This window comes from Mugil cephalus, chromosome 16 (genome assembly GCF_022458985.1).
Source record: "Mugil cephalus isolate CIBA_MC_2020 chromosome 16, CIBA_Mcephalus_1.1, whole genome shotgun sequence".
Classification (NCBI taxonomy): Eukaryota; Metazoa; Chordata; class Actinopteri; order Mugiliformes; family Mugilidae; genus Mugil; species Mugil cephalus.
The window spans coordinates 2,629,325-2,651,709 of record NC_061785.1 but is presented as its reverse complement, the minus strand read 5'-3'; the positions used below and the strand labels follow the sequence as shown (position 1 = coordinate 2,651,709).

The following is a 22,385-nucleotide window of genomic DNA, read 5'->3' as shown; positions in this document are numbered from 1 at the left end:
TTTTTCCTGTTTAGAATTTTCTTTTAGGTCCCAGATGTAAGAGTCACTTGAAATTAGTCTAATTAATTAGTTGTTGAATCTGACGGGGCATGTCTCAACATAAGACAAAAGGTAAGATAGGTAGGATAACAATACGAAAAATGTTCTTGCATGAAGCCAAATGGATTTATTTATTCATTCTTGAAGACCATAAACTTCTCTGGATTTGTGACTCACGGAATTGAACTATGTCCTCTAAGAAGAACCACGCATGGCTTGAATCACTTGACAGGTTAATGAGCAGAGAAGTAGTTTGACACAAATGTTTGTATGAATTTATTTTCTGATACTTCTGGAGTGGAGTGACGAACTTTCAAAGGTCTTTATTTTGACACGAAGCACGGCGACAATAAATAAAAAATAAAAGCACAGCCTTTATTAGTGGATCACTGGAACCAAAATGACCCAATACTCAAAATTTCTTATGCATTTTTAAGTAACCAATCAGTTTTAAGTTTTTAATGTGTGTTTTAGGATTTGTGTGGTATTTTATCTCTGGCTGTACTGAAAGAAATTGAAAAGTGAAAGTTTGGACCTGACTTATTTAACATTGACTTCCAGTTCAAGTTGTAGTCAATGATTAGCCCTATAAATGAAAACTCATAAACTCTTATGACACTACGACACAGTGTCTGATAACACTGTCAATCATTACTTCAGTTGGTGTTTACAGTTCTTTATCAGATTTCCCAAAAATCATATATTTATTTCTTTGTTTATGGTTAATGATAATTGGTTTGCATCAAACTTGAGCTTTTCCAACTCTCCAGAAACAAAACCCCAGAAGCTGCTGAAAAAACAGCACAATTCAATATATTAGAGACACTGCATATGTCGTTGATGTACAGAATGAATCATTTTGGTCCTAGAAATGACCCCTGTGGTACTCCATGTGTAATGTCTGCAAGTGTGAACTTAGTAACACCAATCTGAACAAACTATTGTCTATTTTCTGGAGTTCTATAAACACACCCTCTGATGCTTCTTATCATCTATTGCACTTGTTAACTTTTCAACCAGTTCCATTTAAGCCACTGGGTTGATCTGTGTGCTCTGAAGCCACTGTTGAAGCCTTCCACCACATCTCTTTGAATGCCTCGTCATTCTCTATAAAATATTCAAGGAAACTCTTGCTGGGTTTTCTTCTTTCTAAAGTAAGTTTTCCATGTGCCTCTGATATTATTTTTTAAGTGCATTATTATATTAATAACCCTTTTTACATTTCCTAATTATATCTGCATGTTTATTTTTATATTTGACTTTATTTCCCTTAGTTCTATTTACTGTTATTTTTTTTGTACAATGTGTTCATTTTTGTAGGCATTTCCACTTGCAAGGTTTCATTGGTAAGATTCTGTCATATGTTGATAAAAATATCCAAAAAGTTATCATGAGCACACCTACGGCTTGATAGACCCTTCTCCATTCTTGGCCACATTATGCACTTCTCATTATATTGTCATTTTATTATATCTTCTGTCTTTGATCTCTTCTGTCTTATTTCATGTTCTTCATAAATTTAAGTTCATAGTCATATATTACAAAGACTGGCAATGATCATGAACATCATTTACTAGTATTTCACTGAGGGCATTGCCCTCTAAATAACTGGTGTAAATGTCATCTATAATTGTTGCTGAATTAGCTGTTATTCTACTTACCCCTAAAAATGTAAACTCATAAACTCTTATGACACTGTGACACAGTGTCTGATAACACTGTCAATCATTATTTCAGTTGGTGTTTCTGGTTCTTTTTTCAGATTTCCAAAAAAATCATATATATATGTTTTAATGATAATTTACCACAACTTGAGCTTTTCCAACTCTCCAGAAGCTGCTGAAGATTTTTTCCCTGTACAGAAAACATCTGTGTCATCAGCAAAAACAATACAATTCAATATATTAGAGACACTGCTTATATTGTTGATGTACATAATGAATCATTTTGGTCCAAGAATTGACCCCTGTGGTACTCCATGTGTCAGTAGCTTTCTGGAGATCTATAAACACACCCCCTGATACTTCCTATCAACTAGTGTACTTGATAATTTCTCAACCATTTCCATTAAAGCCACTGAAGAAAGTGATTTATCTCTAACAAACCCCTCACTTTAGGAATGAAAATTTCCTCTTCTCTGCACCATGCTTTGGGAATAACCTGTTTCTTCCATACTACCTTCATCAACTTCCAAAGAAATCTCACTCAAGCAGGCGATAAAGAGGCTTTTGCACGCCTCACCACTTCCTGAATCTCATTGCACTGACTACCTATCTCCCCAACTGGTGGAATATCAGAGGGGAATGCCATCTTCCTAAACCTTTGCTTATCTTTATGTACCTCCTCCAAGTACTCCTCCAGGGCAATAGTCAATGACTTATTTACATACATAATGTGTCTACAGGTGCACAGGTCTCAATCACAGGCACCAGACGAAAGGAAAAGAGAAAAAAAAAAAGTCTTATATTTGTCTAAATTTTTCAAATATGTTATTTTTAAATTTTATTTTTAAATGGACAACACTTTTACTCTCCTTTATTTCCACTGGTAAGCTGTTCCGTAGTTTCACTCCAAAGACTGTTATACTTTTAAATGTGGTATGAAAACTTGGTTGTTGTAAGTTCCCTCTGTCAGGCCGAGACTCAAAGCAGGACTCACAATGCAGAGATGACAAAAGGCTTTATTTGGATTCTTCAGAGATCCCTCACAGAGGGACAAACAAATGGCTACAAAAAAACCTAGACGTTAATCTGACTACTGAAAACGAAAAAAACTCTCCAGAAGGAGGAAAACTCAAATCAAAGAAACAAATAAAAAAAAAAAAACACAAAACACTCCGAATGGAGGAAAACCTCAGGACTAAGGATCTAAACTAAGAAAAGACTTAACAAACAAAAACTCTCTCTTCGAGAGGATTCACAGGCTTACTAGAAAACTTCTCTGGTTGAAGACATGAAACGAGGCACGAGAACAGGTTGACGACGATAACACTCTGGCACGAGACAAGGGGAACACAGACTACTTAAACACATGGAGGGGAATAGGGGACAGGTGGACACAATCAGGAATCAGGGAAGACAATCAGACTGGTGACACATGAGGAAGGGCAAGTGACCTGAAACGAGAGCAGAATTACTTTTCAAAATAAAACAGGAAATGACAGGACAAAACAACCCCAAGACAAGACACCCTCACCACGGTGTGACACTCTCTCCATCTTAGGGTTTACATTCAATCTCTATCTCTAAACATTTTGTTAATACTTCCTGGTAGTAGATTATGCCATGCTTTATACAAAATTTGTGCAATGTTGTAATCAACCAGATCTTGAACTTCAATGCCCTTGGTTTCAGTAACAATGCATTGGTGTGTTCGTAGTACTCCAGTGTGTACAATGATTTGTAATTGAGCACGTGTCAACTTGTAGTCAATGATTACCCCTAAAATGAAAACTCATAAACTCTTATGACACTACGACACAGTGTCTGATAACACTGTGAATCATTACTTCAGTTGGTGTTTACAGTTCTTTATCAGATTTCCCAAACATCATATATTTATTTCTTTGTTTATGGTTAATGATAATTGGTTTGCATCAAACTTGAGCTTTTCCAACTCTCCAGAGACAAAACCCCAGAAGCTGCTGAAAAAACAGCACAATTCAATATATTAGAGACACTGCATATGTCGTTGATGTACAGAATGAGTCATTTTGGTCCTAGAAATGACCCATGTGGTACTCCATGTGTAATGTCTGCAAGTGTGAACTTAGTAACACCAATCTGAACAAACTACTGTCTATTTTCAACGTAGCTCTTTATCCAGTTCACCTCTATTCCCCTAATCCCATATCTTTCCAGCTTTTATAGTAAAATGTCATGATCTATTGTGTCAGTAGCTTTCTGTAGTTCTATAAACACACCCCCTGATACTTCTTATCATCTATTGCACTTGTTAACTTTTCAACCAGTTCCATTTAAGCCACTGGGTTGATCTGTATGTTCTGAAGCCACTGTTGAAGCCTTCCAACACATCTCTTTGAATGCCTCGTCATTCTCTATAAAATATCATCTCTTCATCTCATCTTTGATCTTTCTGTCTTATTTCATGTTCTTCATAAATTTAAGTTCATAGTCATATATTACAAAGACTGGCAATGATCATGAACATCATTTACTAGTATTTCACTGAGGGCATTGCCCTCTAAATAACTGGTGTAAATGTCATCTATAATTGTTGCTGAATTAGCTGTTATTCTACTTGGTTTTGTGATGGTAGGGTATAAACTCATACTGTACATTGCAGCACAAGAATCATCAATTGATTCTATTTTGTTGGGATTTAATACGTCGGCATTGAAGTCACTGCAAATTAAAGTAATGTTCTGTTCAGTGTTTGCAAACAAACCTTCGGTGGCATTTTTACAATATTCTATTCTGGAGCTGGGAGCTCTGTCAACACAGCTGGCGATGATACTTTTTTGCATATAAACTCCTGCTATTGAGGTGTATGATTGACCCTCCATGTGTTAGATGACTTTATTGTTGTCCTGGTCATCCGTGTAGTAACAGCAGTCACTGTTTCCCACCACAAAATCAGTGTCAGTGTCTGTCTCCATTTAGTTTTATAAAGATCTTGCAATTTGACATCCATGTAACATGTGTCTTCTTCTGGTATCTCAGTTGTCGGACTTTCGGACTATGTCTGCGTTCTTTTTTAGTCAAGTGTTCCTTCCCTTTAGCCGTTGACCTTGTTTTCACGGTGCAATTTAGTTTTTTTTTCTATATGATATAGATATAGATTACAGCCGATTTGTCATTTTTGTTTCTCTGAGGAAGAAGATGGCAGGCCTCTATATTGTTGATATCCAGTGTAATTCCATGGGTCTGGAGGAAGTCTGACATTGTCCACTGAATTTGTTGAGTTACTGCATGGGTGAAGAACAGAGGTTTAATGTCCAAACCTGAGATTATGATGCTGTTGATTCTCGAATATTGTTCAAGTTCTGCCACCGTGTTTTCAGCTCCACAACTGGTCTTTCTGTTTATTCTGCACTTTGAGGGATTTTCTCTTCTTTGAGACCTTCTATCGATTTCCTTTTCTCCTCAGACGTGATGCTTGTTTCGTTTTTCATATATACTTTCTGTATTTTTTTATTTTATATATATCTTTGGATATTCTTATAGATATATGCTTTATATTTTATAAATATAGTTTATGTGCGTGTGTATTTTGTATATTTTTTGCTTCCTGACTGTAATTCTCGTATTTGTCTTGTATAGGTTTCATACATATACTCTCTTATACAAGAGAGTATATTTGTACGTTTAATATTGCCACATATCTTCATGTCCATAATTATAATGTAGAATTTTATATAATTATGTATCTTTCTTTTTATATATATTTTCTATATCTTTGGATATTCTCATATACGTTTTATGTTGTAAAAAATGTTTCAGATTTGAGAAAATGGAGAAAATGGAGCACAAATCATGAGAAGAGCGTTACGGCGTGAACGCATCTTCCAGGAGATAATCACACAAAGAAGAGGGTATCTTAGCTATTTGTCCCCGCTAAGCTCAAACACAGCTCAGACTTGATGTATTGATATGCTGTAACTGAGGCATCAGCTTCCAGCTTTATTGTAGCACATGTAACATTATAGAAATCCTACTCCCCAGATGAAATTATGCTTTTGTGCTTGGTTTTTATCTGCTCCCACCTTCTTTTTACTCCAGAGGGGTCACATCTGGGGGAATGACACTAATTGTCATACACGCGATTCATCTATGCAGCGCAGTGATTGAGATTCATGGCTTCGTTAAATGTAAACTAATGGTGGCATTGATGTGTAATTTGCACATTTATTCAATCTGCAATCCTTTACACGCCATTTGGCGTCTCTTCGATGCAGCCGCGGTGTTTGACTTTTTGAGATTTTGAGTGAGATTTACTTTTTCTTCTTCATATTGGAGAGAATCAGTCTTGAAGTCTTCATGATTGTGATTGGTCTGCTGCCTTAAAACCCGCCCTTATACGTGCGCGTTCACTGATTCACAACAAGACAAACCTGGGTTAAGTTACCAAGATGATAACCAGCGTCGTGATACTGCTATCCAGATTGTCATTGTTGTGGATAGATTCAGCTGGATAAGGTAGAGGAAGCTGAGTTCGCTTCGTGATACCGGCCTCTGGTTGGATAACATATGTCTTCTGGTTTATTTTGTAATATCTAAGTTTTAGTCCGCACTAAAGTGGAAGTCAGCTCTGAACAGAAGAACGTGAAGCTGGACGTGATCTCTATGTTTGGATGTTTTAATATAAATATGTTAAATGATTGTGATGATAAAATAGTGATACCCTTCAGGTCGAAAATGTTTGTGGTGAGGAGAAAGAAGGAGGCAGACAAGAAGACAACATTTGTTTAATACAAATTTAAAACCCAGGACTTAAGACAGGGAGGACAAAAACTCAGCTCCAAGAACAGGTAAGGGTCAAAAACAAGACTAATGAGGGGAGGAGCTAATGAGAGACAGATGAGACGAATGAGGGGAGGAGCTAATAAGAGACAGGTGAGAGTAATGAGGGGAGGAGCTAATAAGAGACAGGTGAGACGAATGAGGGGAGGAGCTAATGAGAGACATGTGAGACTAATGAGAGGAGGAGCTCGCAGACAAAACTTAAAACAAAATTTTGTTGTACTGCAAGAATATCTTAAAATAACATTGACACCTTTGATTATTGATTTATTTTGACCTTAATTTTACTTAATTAACTGTGTGTGTGTGTGTGTGTGTGTGTGTGTGTGTGTGTTTGTGTTTGTGTTTGTGTTAGTGTGTGTGTGTGTGTGTGTGTGTCTGTGTGTGTGTCTGTGAGTGTTAGTGTGTGTGTGTGTGTGTGTGTGTGTGTGTGTGTCTGTGAGTGTTAGTGTGTGTGTGTGTGTGTGTCTGTGTGTGTGTCTGTGAGTGTTAGTGTGTGTGTGTGTGTGTGTGTGTTAGTGTGTGGACCATGTCTGGTTTCTAGATCAGAGTCTTAGTCGTCAACAAACTGATGATCAGAGTCAGAGTCGCTGTCAGACGACAGGAGGCAGCACTAGACATCTGGATTTCTGAAAGAACAAGAAGCAAAGTTACTGTTTACTGGGAAGAAGAAGGAGGAGGAGGAGAAGATGTAGATGAGGAGGAAGGGCGAAGAGGAAGATGAGAAGAAGCAGGACATGAGAAGACAGACAGGAGGAGAAGGATAAATAGATGGGGAAGGAGGAAGAGAAGGAAGAAAGGAAAAATGAAGAAGAAACTGCAGAACTTGCAGTGAAGATTTTTCTAGTGAGAAACCAGAACTAAACACGAGGTGGCAGCACTGAGCTTGACCTCTGTGTCATTAATAAGAATCTGATGAGGAGGAAGAGAGAGCTTTACCTCTCCTGTTCCTGCTGAGTGGACTCATAACCAGGGGTCCTAGTGAGATGGCTGCGGTGTTTTCGGGGGTCACGTCCCTCCTGACCCGCCCATGGTAACCAGGGTAACAGTGCTGCAGGAAAAAAGAAATCAAAACCAATTATCTTGGGACTACGTTTGAGTCACGGCTCAAATTTAAAGAAAACACCGAAAACAACAATAGCTTGAACACGAATTACTGGCACTAAGCAGAAAAATATAGTCCGAAAGGTTGACATAAAACCGCAATGAGCTTTGGTTACGTTGCGCGACGCTGCACTTATTTTTATTTGTCCTTTTAGCGTATTAGCATTAATGCTAGCGATATAAAATGGTGCAGTGAGTCTGAAAGAGCGGCTCTTCTCTTCGGCTCAGACAACAAACAGCTGCGTTCAACCATATTTGACTATTTAACGATTTTAGAGTCCAACCGACACAAATAAGAGCGACTCCAGGACACAATTTGGTAAAATGACACCGAAAAAACTCGCCGTTGTTGGAGTTACAGTAAGCCGAACATACCAAGACATTCTGTTCTTACCGATAAGACTACTGATATGAAGGGTTCAATGTGCTGCTCCGTTAAATTTAATGGCGCTCCTTAAAGTGGCAGATCTGTGAATGGAGTGAATGTAAACAAACACTAAAAATGGCGCGTGTTGCCCACAATGCATTGTGCAACGACGTCACCTTTTAAGCCCTATTTTAGCCACACTCTGGAAGGAACTAGGCACAATCATTAATAAACGAGCCAGATCATATTTTGTCAATCGAGTTTTTATCGCTGCCTTCCGGTCTTCCTATTTGTCAGTAGGACAAATCGTTACGTAAAGTCTTTTGTTCCTTCTGCTACAGAGCGTATGGCCGTGATGTCACAGCAAGCGGACGTCTCCATGGTTACGGCCGCTGAGTGTCAAAAAGTGACAGTTGAACACGGAGATTAGCAGCATTAGCTTCAGTCATCGGTTTTAAAACCGTCTAAAACTAGATTTAAAACAATGGGGAAGAGCTGTTGTGCGATTGACTGAAGCAGCCGAGTGAAAAAGCCGACGGATATATATTTTTACAGGCTCCCGAAAGCCAAAGAAATGAGAAGTAGATGGATTGCTGCATTATGAAGAAACAACTGGAATCTAGGCACCGAAACCTGGTGTTGTGGTTCACATTTTCTGTCAGGTAATATAAATTTATCCTGTATTTTTTGATAAAGTCATACCTCAAGTGACTTTTTTCGCTAAAGTACACCACAGTATTGTATGGCTAATGTCACTTCAGTAATGTTCTTAGTGTAAGCATTTTTTATTTAACTACATTTATCATAAATGAAATAACCTATAATTTACTTACCCTAAAAGACCTCTAATTCACTTTTCCAAATCCATACTAGTTTGTGTGGATCATTGTTGAGTCCAGTTGACCTTAATTTGATCTGATAATCAACATAGCGGTCTAGCTGTATTCACTGTATTTCCACACGACAGTGACATCAGGTTTCATCTATTATCTGTTCATTTATTGAATCTTATTATCCATTTATTTATTTATTTATTAGATTTCTACAACTATTGATCCTAATTTACTGATCTTGGCTTGTTTGTTTGATTCATTGACTGTGTGGGATGTGCGTGGAAAAGCTGCAAATGAATTATTGCCCTGTTGGGATAAATCATGTTCTCTGAATCTGAATCAAACGTACAGCCGTGCAGTCGTTGTTCCTGAGGAGACACAGGTGGACGTTACAGTGCAGGTAGACAGTGCTGAAGTTGGTGAAGGTGAACATCTTGAAGGAAAAGCGGGCCGCGGTGGAGATGCCGTTCTGAATCAGCTCCACTGTCCCGTCTGCTGGGTTAGGACACCTGGAAGACAGAGACATCAGGGTTAGGACTAACTCCCAGAGAAGTAGGCTGGATTGTGGATGAGGTGGAAGGAGCTCCTTTACTCTGCAGAGATGAGATCCCAGCGCACATGGTAGTCTGCAGTGTTGACCGGCGTGGCCCAGCAGGAGTCCAGGACGGTGGAGATCTGCTGCGAGTCGACCCCGTCCGTCCGCACCTCCACGTACAACCTCTGGTTCATCTCCACGTCAATGTTGTTGCTACTCGCCAGAGAGAAGAGGAAATCGGCGTCCTGGTACGGTATCATTCTGATACGATAGATTCCCTGGCCAGAAGGAAGTCCCACAATGCTGTAAGAAAACAACACATACAGTGACCACATGTACAATTTACAAGACATCTTACAGCATTTTACCATTACGGTCCATTTCTGTGGAACTTTAGGTTACAACACTAAAAATAAGGAATTGATCAAATAAAACGTGCAGAGAGGACGAGGTTATTCACCTTTCTACGGGGTTGATGCCCACAGACATGGAAACAGCCTGAGTCAGAGGGTATTCACAGCCGAAATGCAGACTAATATTCCTCTCACGGCTGATGAGGCCCTCGTGAGGATTCACTTGACCCAGAATGGCGTTCTCGTATATGAAATGGGTTCCATTGCTCTGAAAATAGAAAATTTAAAAGGTGTTTGTCAGGGCAGTAATTATATTTCAGGGCCCACGTACGGCCCTATAGGATCTCAAGAGGACCCAACCAGTAAGATAATAAAATTATCTATAATAAATGATAAGACAACTCTGACTACAACAGTGCAACCTACTGGACAAATTGGGAATAGCGGTTGCTTTTATAGAAAATATTCATTCAATGACTCTTAGGTTGTTTTTGCACTTCCATCCTGTGGTCCAGATTGGACCCTCAGAAAATTTGAGAACCACTGAAATAAAGTTTTCTGAACTGAACTGATTCAGTCTGCACTTATGCTGTGACAGTCTATAGAGCGTACCCTGAGAGTTGTCCCACAAAGCTGGTCCTCGTTGTCAAACTGGAAAACCAGGCGCCCGTCCAGGAGCGTCCCTTTGCACGAGTCATCCCGCAGATGGAGGACACTAGAGTGGAAGCCGGCTTCAAACAGCTGGCAGCGAGACACAGACATGGTGCCTGAACTGCTGACACATGAGATCGAAGAGTCTGAAAGAGAGGCGAGAAAGAGTTTGTACTCAAACAATGCCGGCTACGCTGCAAATTAAATAGAGGATTTTAAGGAGATCTGCCCTCACCATAGCTCTCATTGTTGCGCCGTTGATGGTTCTCGTCGCAGAAGCAGCCATAGACGCCGTCCTTCTCGCCACACCACTCGAACTCGGTGCAGTTCTGATGTTCACAGGGATCTGAGTCAGCATCAGCTGCAGAAAGAGTGAGATAAAAACAAAGGAAGAAGAAAATGTTGACTTGTTTTGTTGTCCTCTTCTTAATCTTTCATTAGGGCCAGTGTAAACATACCACAATGCAAAGCAGAGCGCCACTCTGGGATGTCCAACCCCAAAACGGAACAAGTTCTCTCATAGGCAGCGATGGCGGAACACAGCATGCCGTTGGCTGGAGTGTACAAGCAGAGGTCGTAGACACAGGAGCTGAAGAAGGGCTGAGGGTCAGAGTGCAGGTGACAGGCACTGAACGGGCCGCTGGTGTTGGTGATGACGCTGCAGAGTTCTGAGTATTCTTCAATAAAGGTACAGTCACTCAAACCATCACCTCCCTCATCGGTTGATCCACATCTAGGAACAGATATCACACATTTGATAGTGGGACTGAACTTGGACAAAAAACCTGCTAATTGCTCTTTTGCCTGTAAAATATTAAAGTACAGGATGGGTAAGCCATTTCTGTGATACATGTTAAATGTTTGCTGGTTACCAGTTTAATACATTTTATTGTTTTTTTTAACTATAAAAAGGTTAGAAAATGTCCTGTAAGTATAAGGGCTTTTGTCCATTTTCCCAGAATATCTTGAACCTTCAATATCTGGGAGTTTTTACAGTTTACTACATCTTATGAGGTATAATGTCTTAACTTTTAGAAGCCTTTTCAATGTTTCCAGTTGCCCGAACCGTAATTACTTCAATCCAAAGTGCACTAGTGCAAACGTAGAGTCTGCGTCATGTTTCAAAAGTTGATGTCACTTGTGTGTAGGATATCCCAGCTCACCCCGGCTGGCTTGTGGATGCCTTCCAACCATCTCCAAAGTCGTCATCATCTTGTGCCAGCGTGCCATTGGGCAGGAGTTTGTCATCTTGAGAGTCACCGTTCAAGTTTCCGCACATCCCAACGACTCTGTTTGCACGGTTTTGACCCACTCTGACCAACAAGGTGCTCAGGCCGTCAAACTGGACTTGTAAGTCAGAGGCATCAACCACTACATAGCTTCCCTGCACCGTCACCTGAGCTAATGTCCCTGCTGCGATGGGAAGAGATGCCTGCGTGCCATTCACCTGGGAAGAAGACAGACAGGAGGTGAAACAGAGTAACTGCAGTTGCAGTCACCACAGGTGTGCAGCGTTGGGACAAGCATCCTTTTTCTTTTCAGCCTCTAGGAGTAAAGGTGAGTGATCAGTATTACCCTCTCTCTGACCCCTCGGGGTTTCACCCAAAAGTCATTCTGACAAACTTTCATGCTCAGACAAGGAAAAAATCTACTATAGGAGATAAGATGAAACTACAACATGTGAAATCACCAATGAAACATATTACATAACCCAGTCCAATGCAATGACAATTTATAGCATCCCCAAAGACACTTTTGAGCCACCTGTTTTAGTTTTAAAGACACAAAAAGACTCAAAGCCCCCGACGTAACACAAAAAATCCTTTTTACAATGATGTCTACAAAAAATATGAGAGGTCAAAGTCCTCATTGAGGCTAGGGTGACCGGTGGCCTCAAGGACATATATAAATCCAATATCCCTTTCTTTGTTTGTGGTGTTTTATTTTGTGAGGCCAATATTGAAATGTAAAGGTGTGTTCATCTTGAAACTAAAAAAAGAGTTTACCTTTACTCGTTTGTTGGGTCCAATCCTGACGTATACGTCCTCTGGTTGGTTTGAGAGGTAAATATCCACCGCCGACACAAAGGACACGCGGTTGTTGCCACGGTGATTGTTGGTGGCGATTACCCGAAATTGGGTTTCATTGGTCCTGTGGCTCACGCTCTCGGTGATGGTGTAGGAGCACGTTCCCTGGAAATGAGCCAGCGCTCCATCAAAGGTGACGTAGTGTGGGTCTCCCCACACGGTGCAAATGGGCAAAGTGTCAAAACAGCCCAGCTGTCCATTTCTGATGGTGCACTCTTGTGCTGGAGTGCAAGATGTAGCAGAGCAGCGCAGGTCATTAGGAGCGTGGCATTCACAGCGCTGGGAGCAGCCGTCGGTCCAGAAGGTCTCTCCATCCTGAAACATGGCAGAAAAATTAGACACTTTTAAAGTAATAACACAAATAAGACTGTGACCCACGAAGAGGAATCCGTTACTTCCAAATGTTTCATCTTTAGCTTCTTCTCCTCAAATGTTCCTTTCAGATCTTGATGCAAGCAAGACCTATGACATAAGTTTTATCTCTTTCCTTCAGCCACTGTAATATCCTCCCTTCAACATTTCTCATCCTTTCCTTTCATTCATTCCCATATTTCATCATTTTCCATCAACAGCTTTCATCCTTTCCTTTAAACACTTTACATCCCGTCCATTTGACAATTCTCATCCCTTCCCTCTCACTACTCTCATCTATATTTTATATTTTCTCAACATTTGCACATTTTATGTTTACATTCTTTTGTTTAGTTGCCACACCGTAGGCCTCTTTGAAAGGTAATTTCAATACTGTACTGTGTTGAGCATGTCACAATTGACAATAAAAGTTGACTTTGGTCTCTCCTCCTCTGTATTTCCCTCACATCCTGTCTACCAAGAAACCTCCTTTTAGGCGTGGTCTTTGTTAGTGAGCTGTCAATTAACTACAATCAGACCATTTTAGACCAACAATGGTGAATTGACTTAAACGTGTCTTACATTGTAGTAGAATCCATCGTACTGGCAGCCACAGCTTTCCATGGGGACACAACTGGATCCACTCCTGCGGAAGCCTTCATCACAGAAACATCCCTCAGAGCAAACATGCTCACAGGTTGCATCTGTGCTATGGGCACAGGTTTGGCCACAGTCAGTACCACACAGCTCATAGTGGCTGTTGGCTGGACAGTCGATTCCTTAATAAGTGAGGAAGAAAATAACACTTTAAAAAATCTGAAGATGTTTAACTGCAACGTACCACTCATCCAAAGATCTAAAACACTGGATAACTCACTACAGGTGGTGTTCTGTCTCCAAGGGTAGATTTGGACATTAGCAGACTGACAGGCTCTGATGTACGTTTCGATGGCCCTGCACAGAAGATCTTGGCCTTGATTTCCCGACAAACAAACGTCGAACACGCAGTCACTAAAATATGGCGCTGGGTCCACCTGCTTGTGGCAGAAGCTGAACGGGCCGTCTGCAGCCTGAATCACCTCACACTGAGCTCTAGCAGGACCCTCATCAAGGCACTGGGGGCAGGAGGAACCACAGCCATCGCTGCAGGTGTAGTTGCCGGGCACTTTCCAAGCTGTTCCAAACTCATGTGGACTGGTGACCATTGCTCCAGATGGAGTTCGGAACTCGTCATTGGGATCGCCATTAAAGTTTCCACATAGTCCACATGTTTGTCCTCTAAGGAAGATAAAAAAGAGAAAATAAATCAACTAGTCACACAAGCACAACAGAAAAGTAGTCTGGTGCAACCATGGAAATATATTTAAATATTGAAGCAGTGGTTGTTGCTGCATGTTTGGAAAATGTTCGTTGTTTAACTTATTTTGAGCTCAAGTGATCAGCAGGTACCTGTAATCTGAAGGTACAGAAATAGACACTGTACTCGATCCATCGTACATGACACTCAGGCCGAAATCAGCACTGACAAATGTTTGAAATCCACTTCCGTAGATAGACACATGACTTCCATTCAGAAGAACTGGCAAGTTTTTTGTTATTCCGTTTACCTGTAGGATTGGGAAGAAAAAAAAAATTGGAACAACAAAATAGTTTCTTTTACTGGTAGAACCCTTGAGACCGATGTCAATAAAAGAATATAAGGGTTTTATAGTAGTACACACTATTATCTGATAAAATACAAACAGCAAAGAATGGATCTCTGGTTTTCGGGCTGTTTTCACAAAATTATACAAATCACAAATGATCTGGACATGGTTCAGCTCACCTCTACCGTACCAGTCCTGTCTCTGGACATGTGCACTTGATAGCCCCACACATTCACAAAAACATCAGCGACGATGGAAAGTTGAATCCCCGACAACGGCTCATTCTTGGCTTCCACAGAAAACTCTTGGAGACCACCAGTGGCGTTGCAAAGCGTTGCCAGGACATAGCGGCAGGTTCCCTGGAAGTCATAGGCATTGCGATCGAAGGTGATGTAGTGAGGGTCTCCAGAGGCGGAGCAGGTGCCGTGAGGGTTGGGGTGACAGCCAAACTCGCCCTCCACCACGCGACAGGACTCCTGAGGACCACAGGAGTTGGGGGTACAGTGGACTAGCCCAGTGGTGCCATTACAGGTGCAGAAGCTCTGACATTGTTCACTCTCCCAGAACTGTTCGCCACCTTGTCGGTAGCGTCCTTCGTGGGAACATCCACATTCTGTAGGTGGGACACACTGGTTTCCATTGAGGACGAATCCGTCGTCACATTGGCACCCGTCCTGGCACAGAGCATCACAGGAGAAGGGGAACGAGAGGCTGGGGCAGGCTGAAGGGCAAGAACTTCCACAGAGTTCATAATGGCTGTTTTGAGGGCAGGTTTGCTCTAAAGAAAAACACAACAGTTTATTTAATGAAGTTATTAGAAAGTTATTAAGCTTGAGAAATAGACCACGCCCATATGTTCTGTTTCCCATGGTGTGTCCTCTATCATATGTTTCCACTCTCTCTCTGTTTGTCTCACTTCTCAGCCCAACCCCGTGTCTCTCTTCTCTTTTCTTCTGCTTCCTCTGTGGGTTCCTCTACCATCTATTATCTATTTGCATATTCTCTACCCCTGGTGTCATCACTTCAGTCATTTTTGTCCTATCCCCTCTAATCTCTTTTTATCCCATTGCCTCTACCATTTTCATCATATCCCCTCTGCCTTTTGCATCCCATCTCCTCGACCCTTTTCATTGCACCCCCTCCAACCCTTTTATATCCCAGAGGATAAAGTGGTAGAGGGCCGCTACCATTTTTGTTGAATCCCCTTTGTCCTTTACATCCCATCCCCCTAACCCTTCTCATCCCATCTCCTTGACCCATTTCTTCCAGTCCCCTTTGACCCTTCTCACCCCTCCGTGTCCACCAATAAAACTTCTTCTTTGCTTACTGCATCCAGTTTCATTCCTCCACTGTCCTATGGAGACGCCGTTCTGTTGACACATTAGGGCATAATCTCTTAGGACCTCGCATAGAGTCGATGCCGGATCACTCGAACCCCTCAGGATGTCTACACAGATGTCCACCTGCTCCAGTGGGTCCACTGTGGCCCAACACGGTTGAAACGGCCCATGTGGTGAGCTGATAATGCCACAGTACTCACTAGAATTGTAATTGGTTTGAGGAGGATTATGATTCATGTTTTCTTCACAATGTGCCACTAAGGAACCATCTCGCCAACTGTCCCCGAACGCCTGAGAGCTATTGAGCAGGACACCATTGGGTGTACGGAAGTCATCATGTGGGAGACCATTGTAATCACCACAGAGTCCACCAAGTGAACCGGTGTAGACTCCAGGGGCGGTGATCCGAACAAAGTGAGGCCAGACTGTCTGCACAGTTACACCAAAGGAGGTCTGAAGGATGATGCTGTGAATGTTGCTGTGGTAGATGCGAATTCTGTTGGAGCCAGAGATGAACGGAAGTCTGGTCAGCTGACCATTGACCTAAAAGACATTAAAAAAACTGTCAACTTTTCTGGGTGAGAGTTTACATTAACATAACCAGAAAAAGAAAACAAGAACAAAAATGATTGATTTGTTTAAAGTGAGATCACAACATGCAAGAGGGAGAAGAAGAAGAAGAAGAAGAAGAAGAGAGGATTTGGAGAAGCAATGGGGAATGAGGAAGATGAAAATGAGAAACAAGAAAGGAGAAGAAGGGGTAGGATGAAGGGATGGATGAGGAAGAGGAGATGGAGGACGAAAAAAGAACAAGGAGAAAGAAGAGAAGTGGGAAGATGTAAATGAGAAAGAATTACGAAGAGGAGAAAGTAGAGTAACAGAAGGAGTAGGGGGAAGACATCAGCTACAATTATTCAATAAAATTCCTTTTCCTAATGTTCCCACTAAGAGCAAGAGAAACCAGAACTAAACACTAGGTGGCAGCACTGAACTGAAATTACACTCATTTATATTAAAAAATGTAACCAAACAAAGCTCCATTCAGTTTTAAAGGGTTAACTTTCTCTGATGTGATTTAAAAATCACTTTAAATACAGTATAGATTATTTATTTACCTTCACGTTGCTGCTGTTTGACATCTCAATGGAGACTTCTGTTCCGTCTGCCTCAAACTTTATCACTCTGGCAAAACCCTGCTGACCTCTTGGCTCTTTCTCTGCTGTCACCACAAAGTGTGGGTGACTGGACAGTCCCATTACTCTGGTGAGAGTGAGTCGACACGCTCCGGGATACTGGTACGTGAGTCCATCAAACGTATGATAGGACCCCGGGCCTCGTATCCAGCAGGTGGCGTAGCTGTTGGGCGTGCATCCCCTTGCTCCTTCCTCCACACTACATTTTTCATGTGGGCCGCAGACATGGGATTGGCAAGTCATGACACTTTGACTGCAGCTGCAGAGCCTCTCACAGTTGTCGCCGAGGATTACAGTTTCTCCAGAAGGGTAGTAGAAACCCTCGAAGCTGACGCCACACTGATCATGGGGGACGCACACCCCACCACTGAGGATGAAGCCTGAATCACAGACGCAGCTTTCCTGATTAGGAAGAGGGCAGTTTTGGGTGGCATTGGGGTTGACACATGTTGGTGGACATCCTGTACCTGAAGACTCAAAGTGGCTGTTGGCAGGACAAGGAATTTCTGCGCAGGAAAAAACAAAAAAAAAAAAACAACAACTTGATATTGTGCAGATGTTACCCAAAGAAAATATTCTGAATGACTGAGAGACGTACCACAGAAGCCAGGGCTCCTCCAGCTCGGTAGCTGGATACCGTTCTGCTGACACTGACTTGCGTACACATTCAGGGCTTGACACAGAATGGGCTGGTACCCTCCTCCTATACACAGATCAAACACACAACTCTCCACAAAGGTCTGTGGAGGAAGTTGTTGGTGACAAGCAGCGAAAGGTCCAGAACTGCTCTGGAGGATACCACAATGGGCTTCATCGCTGTACAAGGCACTTTGACTCTGAGAGCATGAAGCACAGTCCTGTCCTGCACACTGGGCCTCACAGTCTGGTTCATCGTCCTGTGCCTTCCAGCTGTTTGCAAAAACCACATCTGAGCTCACAACCTCACCATCACGGGTTCGGAAGTCATCTTGAGGGTGATTGTTGAAGTTTCCGCATAGGCCACATGTTGCATTCTGGTAAGTGTAGGGCACACTGATCTGGACATAGAAGTTAGTATCATAGGATACCTGTAAGCCAAAGTCAGTGCTGACCACCACAGAAAAGCCTGACTGGTAAACCTGGACGGTACCGTTGCTCAGAGAGAACGGAGTGGCAGCAAAGTGTCCGTTAACCTGTAAGCATGAAAAAGATGATTAGAATTAAATATATGTACAAAACAAACACAGAGGAAAGTGAAAACCCATTCTCTAATGCGAACCTTGGCCTCACCAGGACGTCCTTTGACAAGCTCAATGGTTTCATTGTACACATTCACTCTGACCAGTCGGGTCCAAGAGATACGAGTGCTGCCTCTGTGCTCGTTCTTGCCCTCTATCCTGTAGTAGGGCTGCCCCATGTTGCACTGCTCAGAGAGAATGTAGGTGCAGGTGCCCTGAAAGTGAAATAGAGTCCCATCGAAGGTGTAGTAGTGCGGATCGCCGCTTACGATGCAGGTGCCCCTCTGCACCGTCTGGCAGGAGTACTGAAAGGAAGTCGGCCGGCAGATCTGGGAGAAGGAGCAGGGCTGGTTGTTACACTGGAGACCAGTGGAAGTGCAGGTACATTTCTGAGAGCAGGTGCTGTCGCTCCAGAATGAATCACCGAACTGCACAGCTTCACCTTTAGAAAAAATGACAACGAGGCAAGCTCTGTTACTGTTTAAACAACATGACCTCCTGATATGTTGGTGTCAATGAGAAAGACAGGTGCGTGTCCAGATTTTGCATTTTGTATTTTTACTCTAGTGCCCATGGGTATTGTCGTCCTGTTCTGGCCTTACCATTGAAAGTGCAGGCTCTTGATCCTTCATCAATCCTGAAAGCCCAGCGACCGGGAACATTAACGTTGCTGCCGAGGCTGAAAACTGAGTTGTTGCCTGTTGCAGCACTGGAGAATGATCCAGGGATGATGAAATGGTGAGGAGAACCGATTGTGTCATATCCAGCCTCGGAAAAAAATAAATAAAAATGCTTGTTTATTTTTGCATTTGCAGAGTGCAATATGTGAATTGTGAATTCTACACAGTACTGTGCAAAAGTTTTAGTTAGGTATGAAAAAATGCTATGAACTAAGAAGGTTTTCAAAAATGGAAGTGTGAACAGTTTATTTTAATCAATCTAAATCAAATCAATATTTGGTGTGACCACCGTTTGCCTTCAAGACAGCATCAGTTCTTCTACTTGCATACAGTTCTTGAAGGAACTGAGCAGGTAGGTTGTTCCAAACATATTGGAGAACTAACCACAGATCTTCTGTGGATGTTGGCTTCCTCAAATCCTTCTGTCTCTTCATGTAATCCTAGACTCCATGATGTAGAGCTCTGCTCTACCTCAACAAATTACCAGGAAATGTTGGATTATACACTGGACTTATTTTTTGTGTTTTAATTTTTCCAACTCTTGGCTCTTGGCATGACAACTGGTGGTCGCCATTATGTCACATGATGTTTCTATAGCGAACTAGAACACAACAATCAGAAAAAATCTATGTACACAGTATCATATTAAGCTTGGGGAAAAAAAAGATATCTGACAGTGCATTTTAGTGTTTTATTTCAGCCCAAGCCCGCCTAACATGGAGGGGTGGAGCTTATGACCTATCCTGCAGCCAGCCACCAAGGGGAGCTCTGCTTGCTCTGGCTTCACTATAGAGGGCATGAACGTGACGTCACAGCCAGTGAACTCTCCATGGTTACGGCCACTGAGTGACAAAAAGTGACAGTTGATCATGGAGATTAGCAGCATTAGTTTGAATCATAGGCTGTAATAGTGTCTAATTAGTAAAAGTAATTTCAAAAAACAGGTCAATAGCTGTTGTGTGATTGACTGAACCAACAGATCTGAAAAGCAGTCAGAGATGTATTTTTACAGATATCTGCCAAAGTAAAGAGAAGTAAAAAGATCGCTGCACTAGGAAGACACAACTGGAATCCAGACAGGAAACCTGGTGCTGTGGTTCATATTGTGTGTCTGGTAATATTAATTTATGCTGTATTTTTTTTGATGAAGTCATACCTTAAGTTACTTCTTAAGTTACGTTCTGGAGGGCTGTCAGACAAGTTTGTGGATGTTGTTGTTTTGTCGTAGTTGCAGCCCGACAGTAACTATTTCACTCCCAACAATAAATAACAACAAAATAATAAACGGAATATTTACGATCATTCCTCGTCATCCTTTTAACGTCCAGTCTGACGCTACAGTATTGTATGGCTAACGTTGCTTCTCAGTGTATGTCTTAGCATTAGCATCTTTTATTTCGCTACATTTATCATAATGAAATTACCTAAAACTAACTTGAACTAATTGAAACTGAGGCTAATCCACTTTTCCAAATCCATACTAGTTCGTATGGATCATTGTCAAGTCCAACTGATAATCCACATTTTTACTGGCCCTGTTGTGTTTACAGATAAATTTCACTGTGTTTCTGCCACTCAAAGGGGCGAGGCCCCAGACGCCAGTGACGTCAATGCATACCCTCTATAAAGGAGCTGGTCCACCATATTTCCTCCATATTTATTTAGTCTATGGTTCTTACCTGCACAGAACGAGTTGTTGCAGCTATTGTCCCGTAGTTCATCAACACAAATGAATATTGGCCACCAGAGATCAACACTGCCTGGACTGTTGTTCTCTGAAAGAAAAAAGAAAAAAAAATTTGTTTTTATAGTTAATATGATAAAAGATAAATGTGTTCATATTTAAAATGAGATTACTCACTGTTCCAGAGGTTGGATAGTAGGCCACCTCGTACCATGTTGCTACAAAGACCAATGTGGCGTTAAAGTTCAACCCTGGGAAGTATCCATTAATGTCGGCGGTAGCTTGTTGGAGAACACTGCCACTGGTGTACTGGTTATAGTAGATATGACCATTGCCTCTGTTGTCCAAATCTGTCCAGAAGGGAGCGATGATGTCTCTTGATCCATTCATTGGAAACTGCTGAGGTATGTGGCTGCTCCACGGGTTGTTAAAGGTCAGGTGTCCGTTGTGATTGACCTGGAAAAATAAAAATAGGTTCTTATGGTGGAAGAGATTTGCAGATTTGAAAAATCCTACACAATGCATAAAGATTTTAAAAAAAGAAAAAAGAAAGCACTTTTACGTACGTAAATCACACTGTGGGACTGGCTGAAATAAATAAAAGGCTGTCGCAAGGTAATTGCAGGAGAACTTCCATCATCTGATCGAGAGCTTTCTCTCCCTGAGATTGGGTAGAGGGGACCTGGAAAGGTCAAAGGTTGCTTTTAACATTTCTAGATCACCACACCAAACTATTAATATCCATCATCCAACAGGAATAACAAAGGAAAACACAACTACAACACAAGCTACCAAGAAAAGAATGACTGAAAAACAAAATGCTAACCACATGCAATTATAATTACATAAATAATTTTTTAACACCAGAAGCTTTACTTTACAGATAAACACAATGTCACTGTATCTTTAAGTGTTATTTATGTACAGTGGAGAGTAACGTAATACTGAAGTATCTGGATTCAAAGAATTTAAAAGAACTTCCACTTACCTGAAACCTGAGGAGTCACTCCACCTATAAAACATAAAATCACACAATTAATTAGCATTAAAATTAGAGAAAGAGCCGAGATCGGTGAATACATTTATTTAAATTTATTTAGTAGATTTTGTCTTAATTAAATTCTTACTGATCATCCCCAAAAGAAGCACAGGCAGCAGGATCTGACTTCCCATTCTTCAAAAATTCAAAAGTCAAACCTGCAAAAATAAGAAATAAAAAGAGGGTAAATGTCGACGTAGATGATAATGCCGATGAATGCAATATTCGTTAGAGCTAGAAGAAAATGACACTGTCTTATATAAGTTTGCAAATAATATGAAAAAAAATTACCTTCATGAGCTTCTTCGTTAGTTTTGTCTTCATCTCAAGTGCAACTGGAGACGGTCACACAGACTTTATACAGTAAAGAGGCTGGCACGGGTCCACAGCTTTTGTTTTATCAGGTGAGGTGTATCACACCTTAGAATCTACTGCTCCCTCATGATCGCAACTCATTCCTTTGATCTCAGAGAACAATAAGAATGACATAAACCTCTTATGTAAGTGGTTCATCTACCAGCTCTCTTGACCTTCTTCTTCTGCAACCAGGTTTCTTGGATGTTTTTGGTCCAGGGTCATACACAAGCGCAGCAGTTGTGGTGCATGCGCGCACGTGTTATCCAGTTAAAAGTGTGATTAAGGTGTATACATGGCAGAGAAAAAGGATTTCCAATCTCATTATCTGGGTGTTTTAAATGCATAAGGAGAATTCTGATTTTAGTCGGCACTTAAATTGTCCAGCTGAAGTCTGAATAAGGCAAAATTAGTTGTTGTTTTGTTTTTC

The 22,385-nt window shown here is 41.4% G+C and overlaps 1 protein-coding gene across 1 annotated transcript; it reads right to left on the bottom strand.

Moving 5' to 3' along the window:
- Positions 1 to 6,946: 6,946 nt before the first annotated feature.
- On the bottom strand, positions 6,947 to 21,920 carry LOC125022485 (alpha-tectorin-like). The gene is made up of 25 exons (XM_047609172.1): positions 21,893 to 21,920; positions 21,690 to 21,759; positions 21,551 to 21,574; positions 21,129 to 21,244; positions 20,740 to 21,018; positions 20,558 to 20,653; positions 18,801 to 18,966; positions 18,240 to 18,640; positions 17,580 to 18,153; positions 16,904 to 17,487; positions 15,776 to 16,331; positions 14,628 to 15,226; positions 14,252 to 14,409; positions 13,680 to 14,080; positions 13,385 to 13,581; positions 12,371 to 12,766; positions 11,528 to 11,811; positions 10,823 to 11,097; positions 10,600 to 10,725; positions 10,326 to 10,510; positions 9,821 to 9,981; positions 9,418 to 9,663; positions 9,175 to 9,334; positions 7,461 to 7,572; positions 6,947 to 7,150 (listed from the first exon to the last, which is right to left on the bottom strand). Exons 2-25 carry the CDS (start codon positions 21,733 to 21,735, stop codon positions 7,062 to 7,064), a joined length of 6,231 nt encoding a protein of 2,076 aa, XP_047465128.1. The 5' UTR covers positions 21,736 to 21,759; positions 21,893 to 21,920; the 3' UTR covers positions 6,947 to 7,061.
- Positions 21,921 to 22,385: the final 465 nt, after the last annotated feature.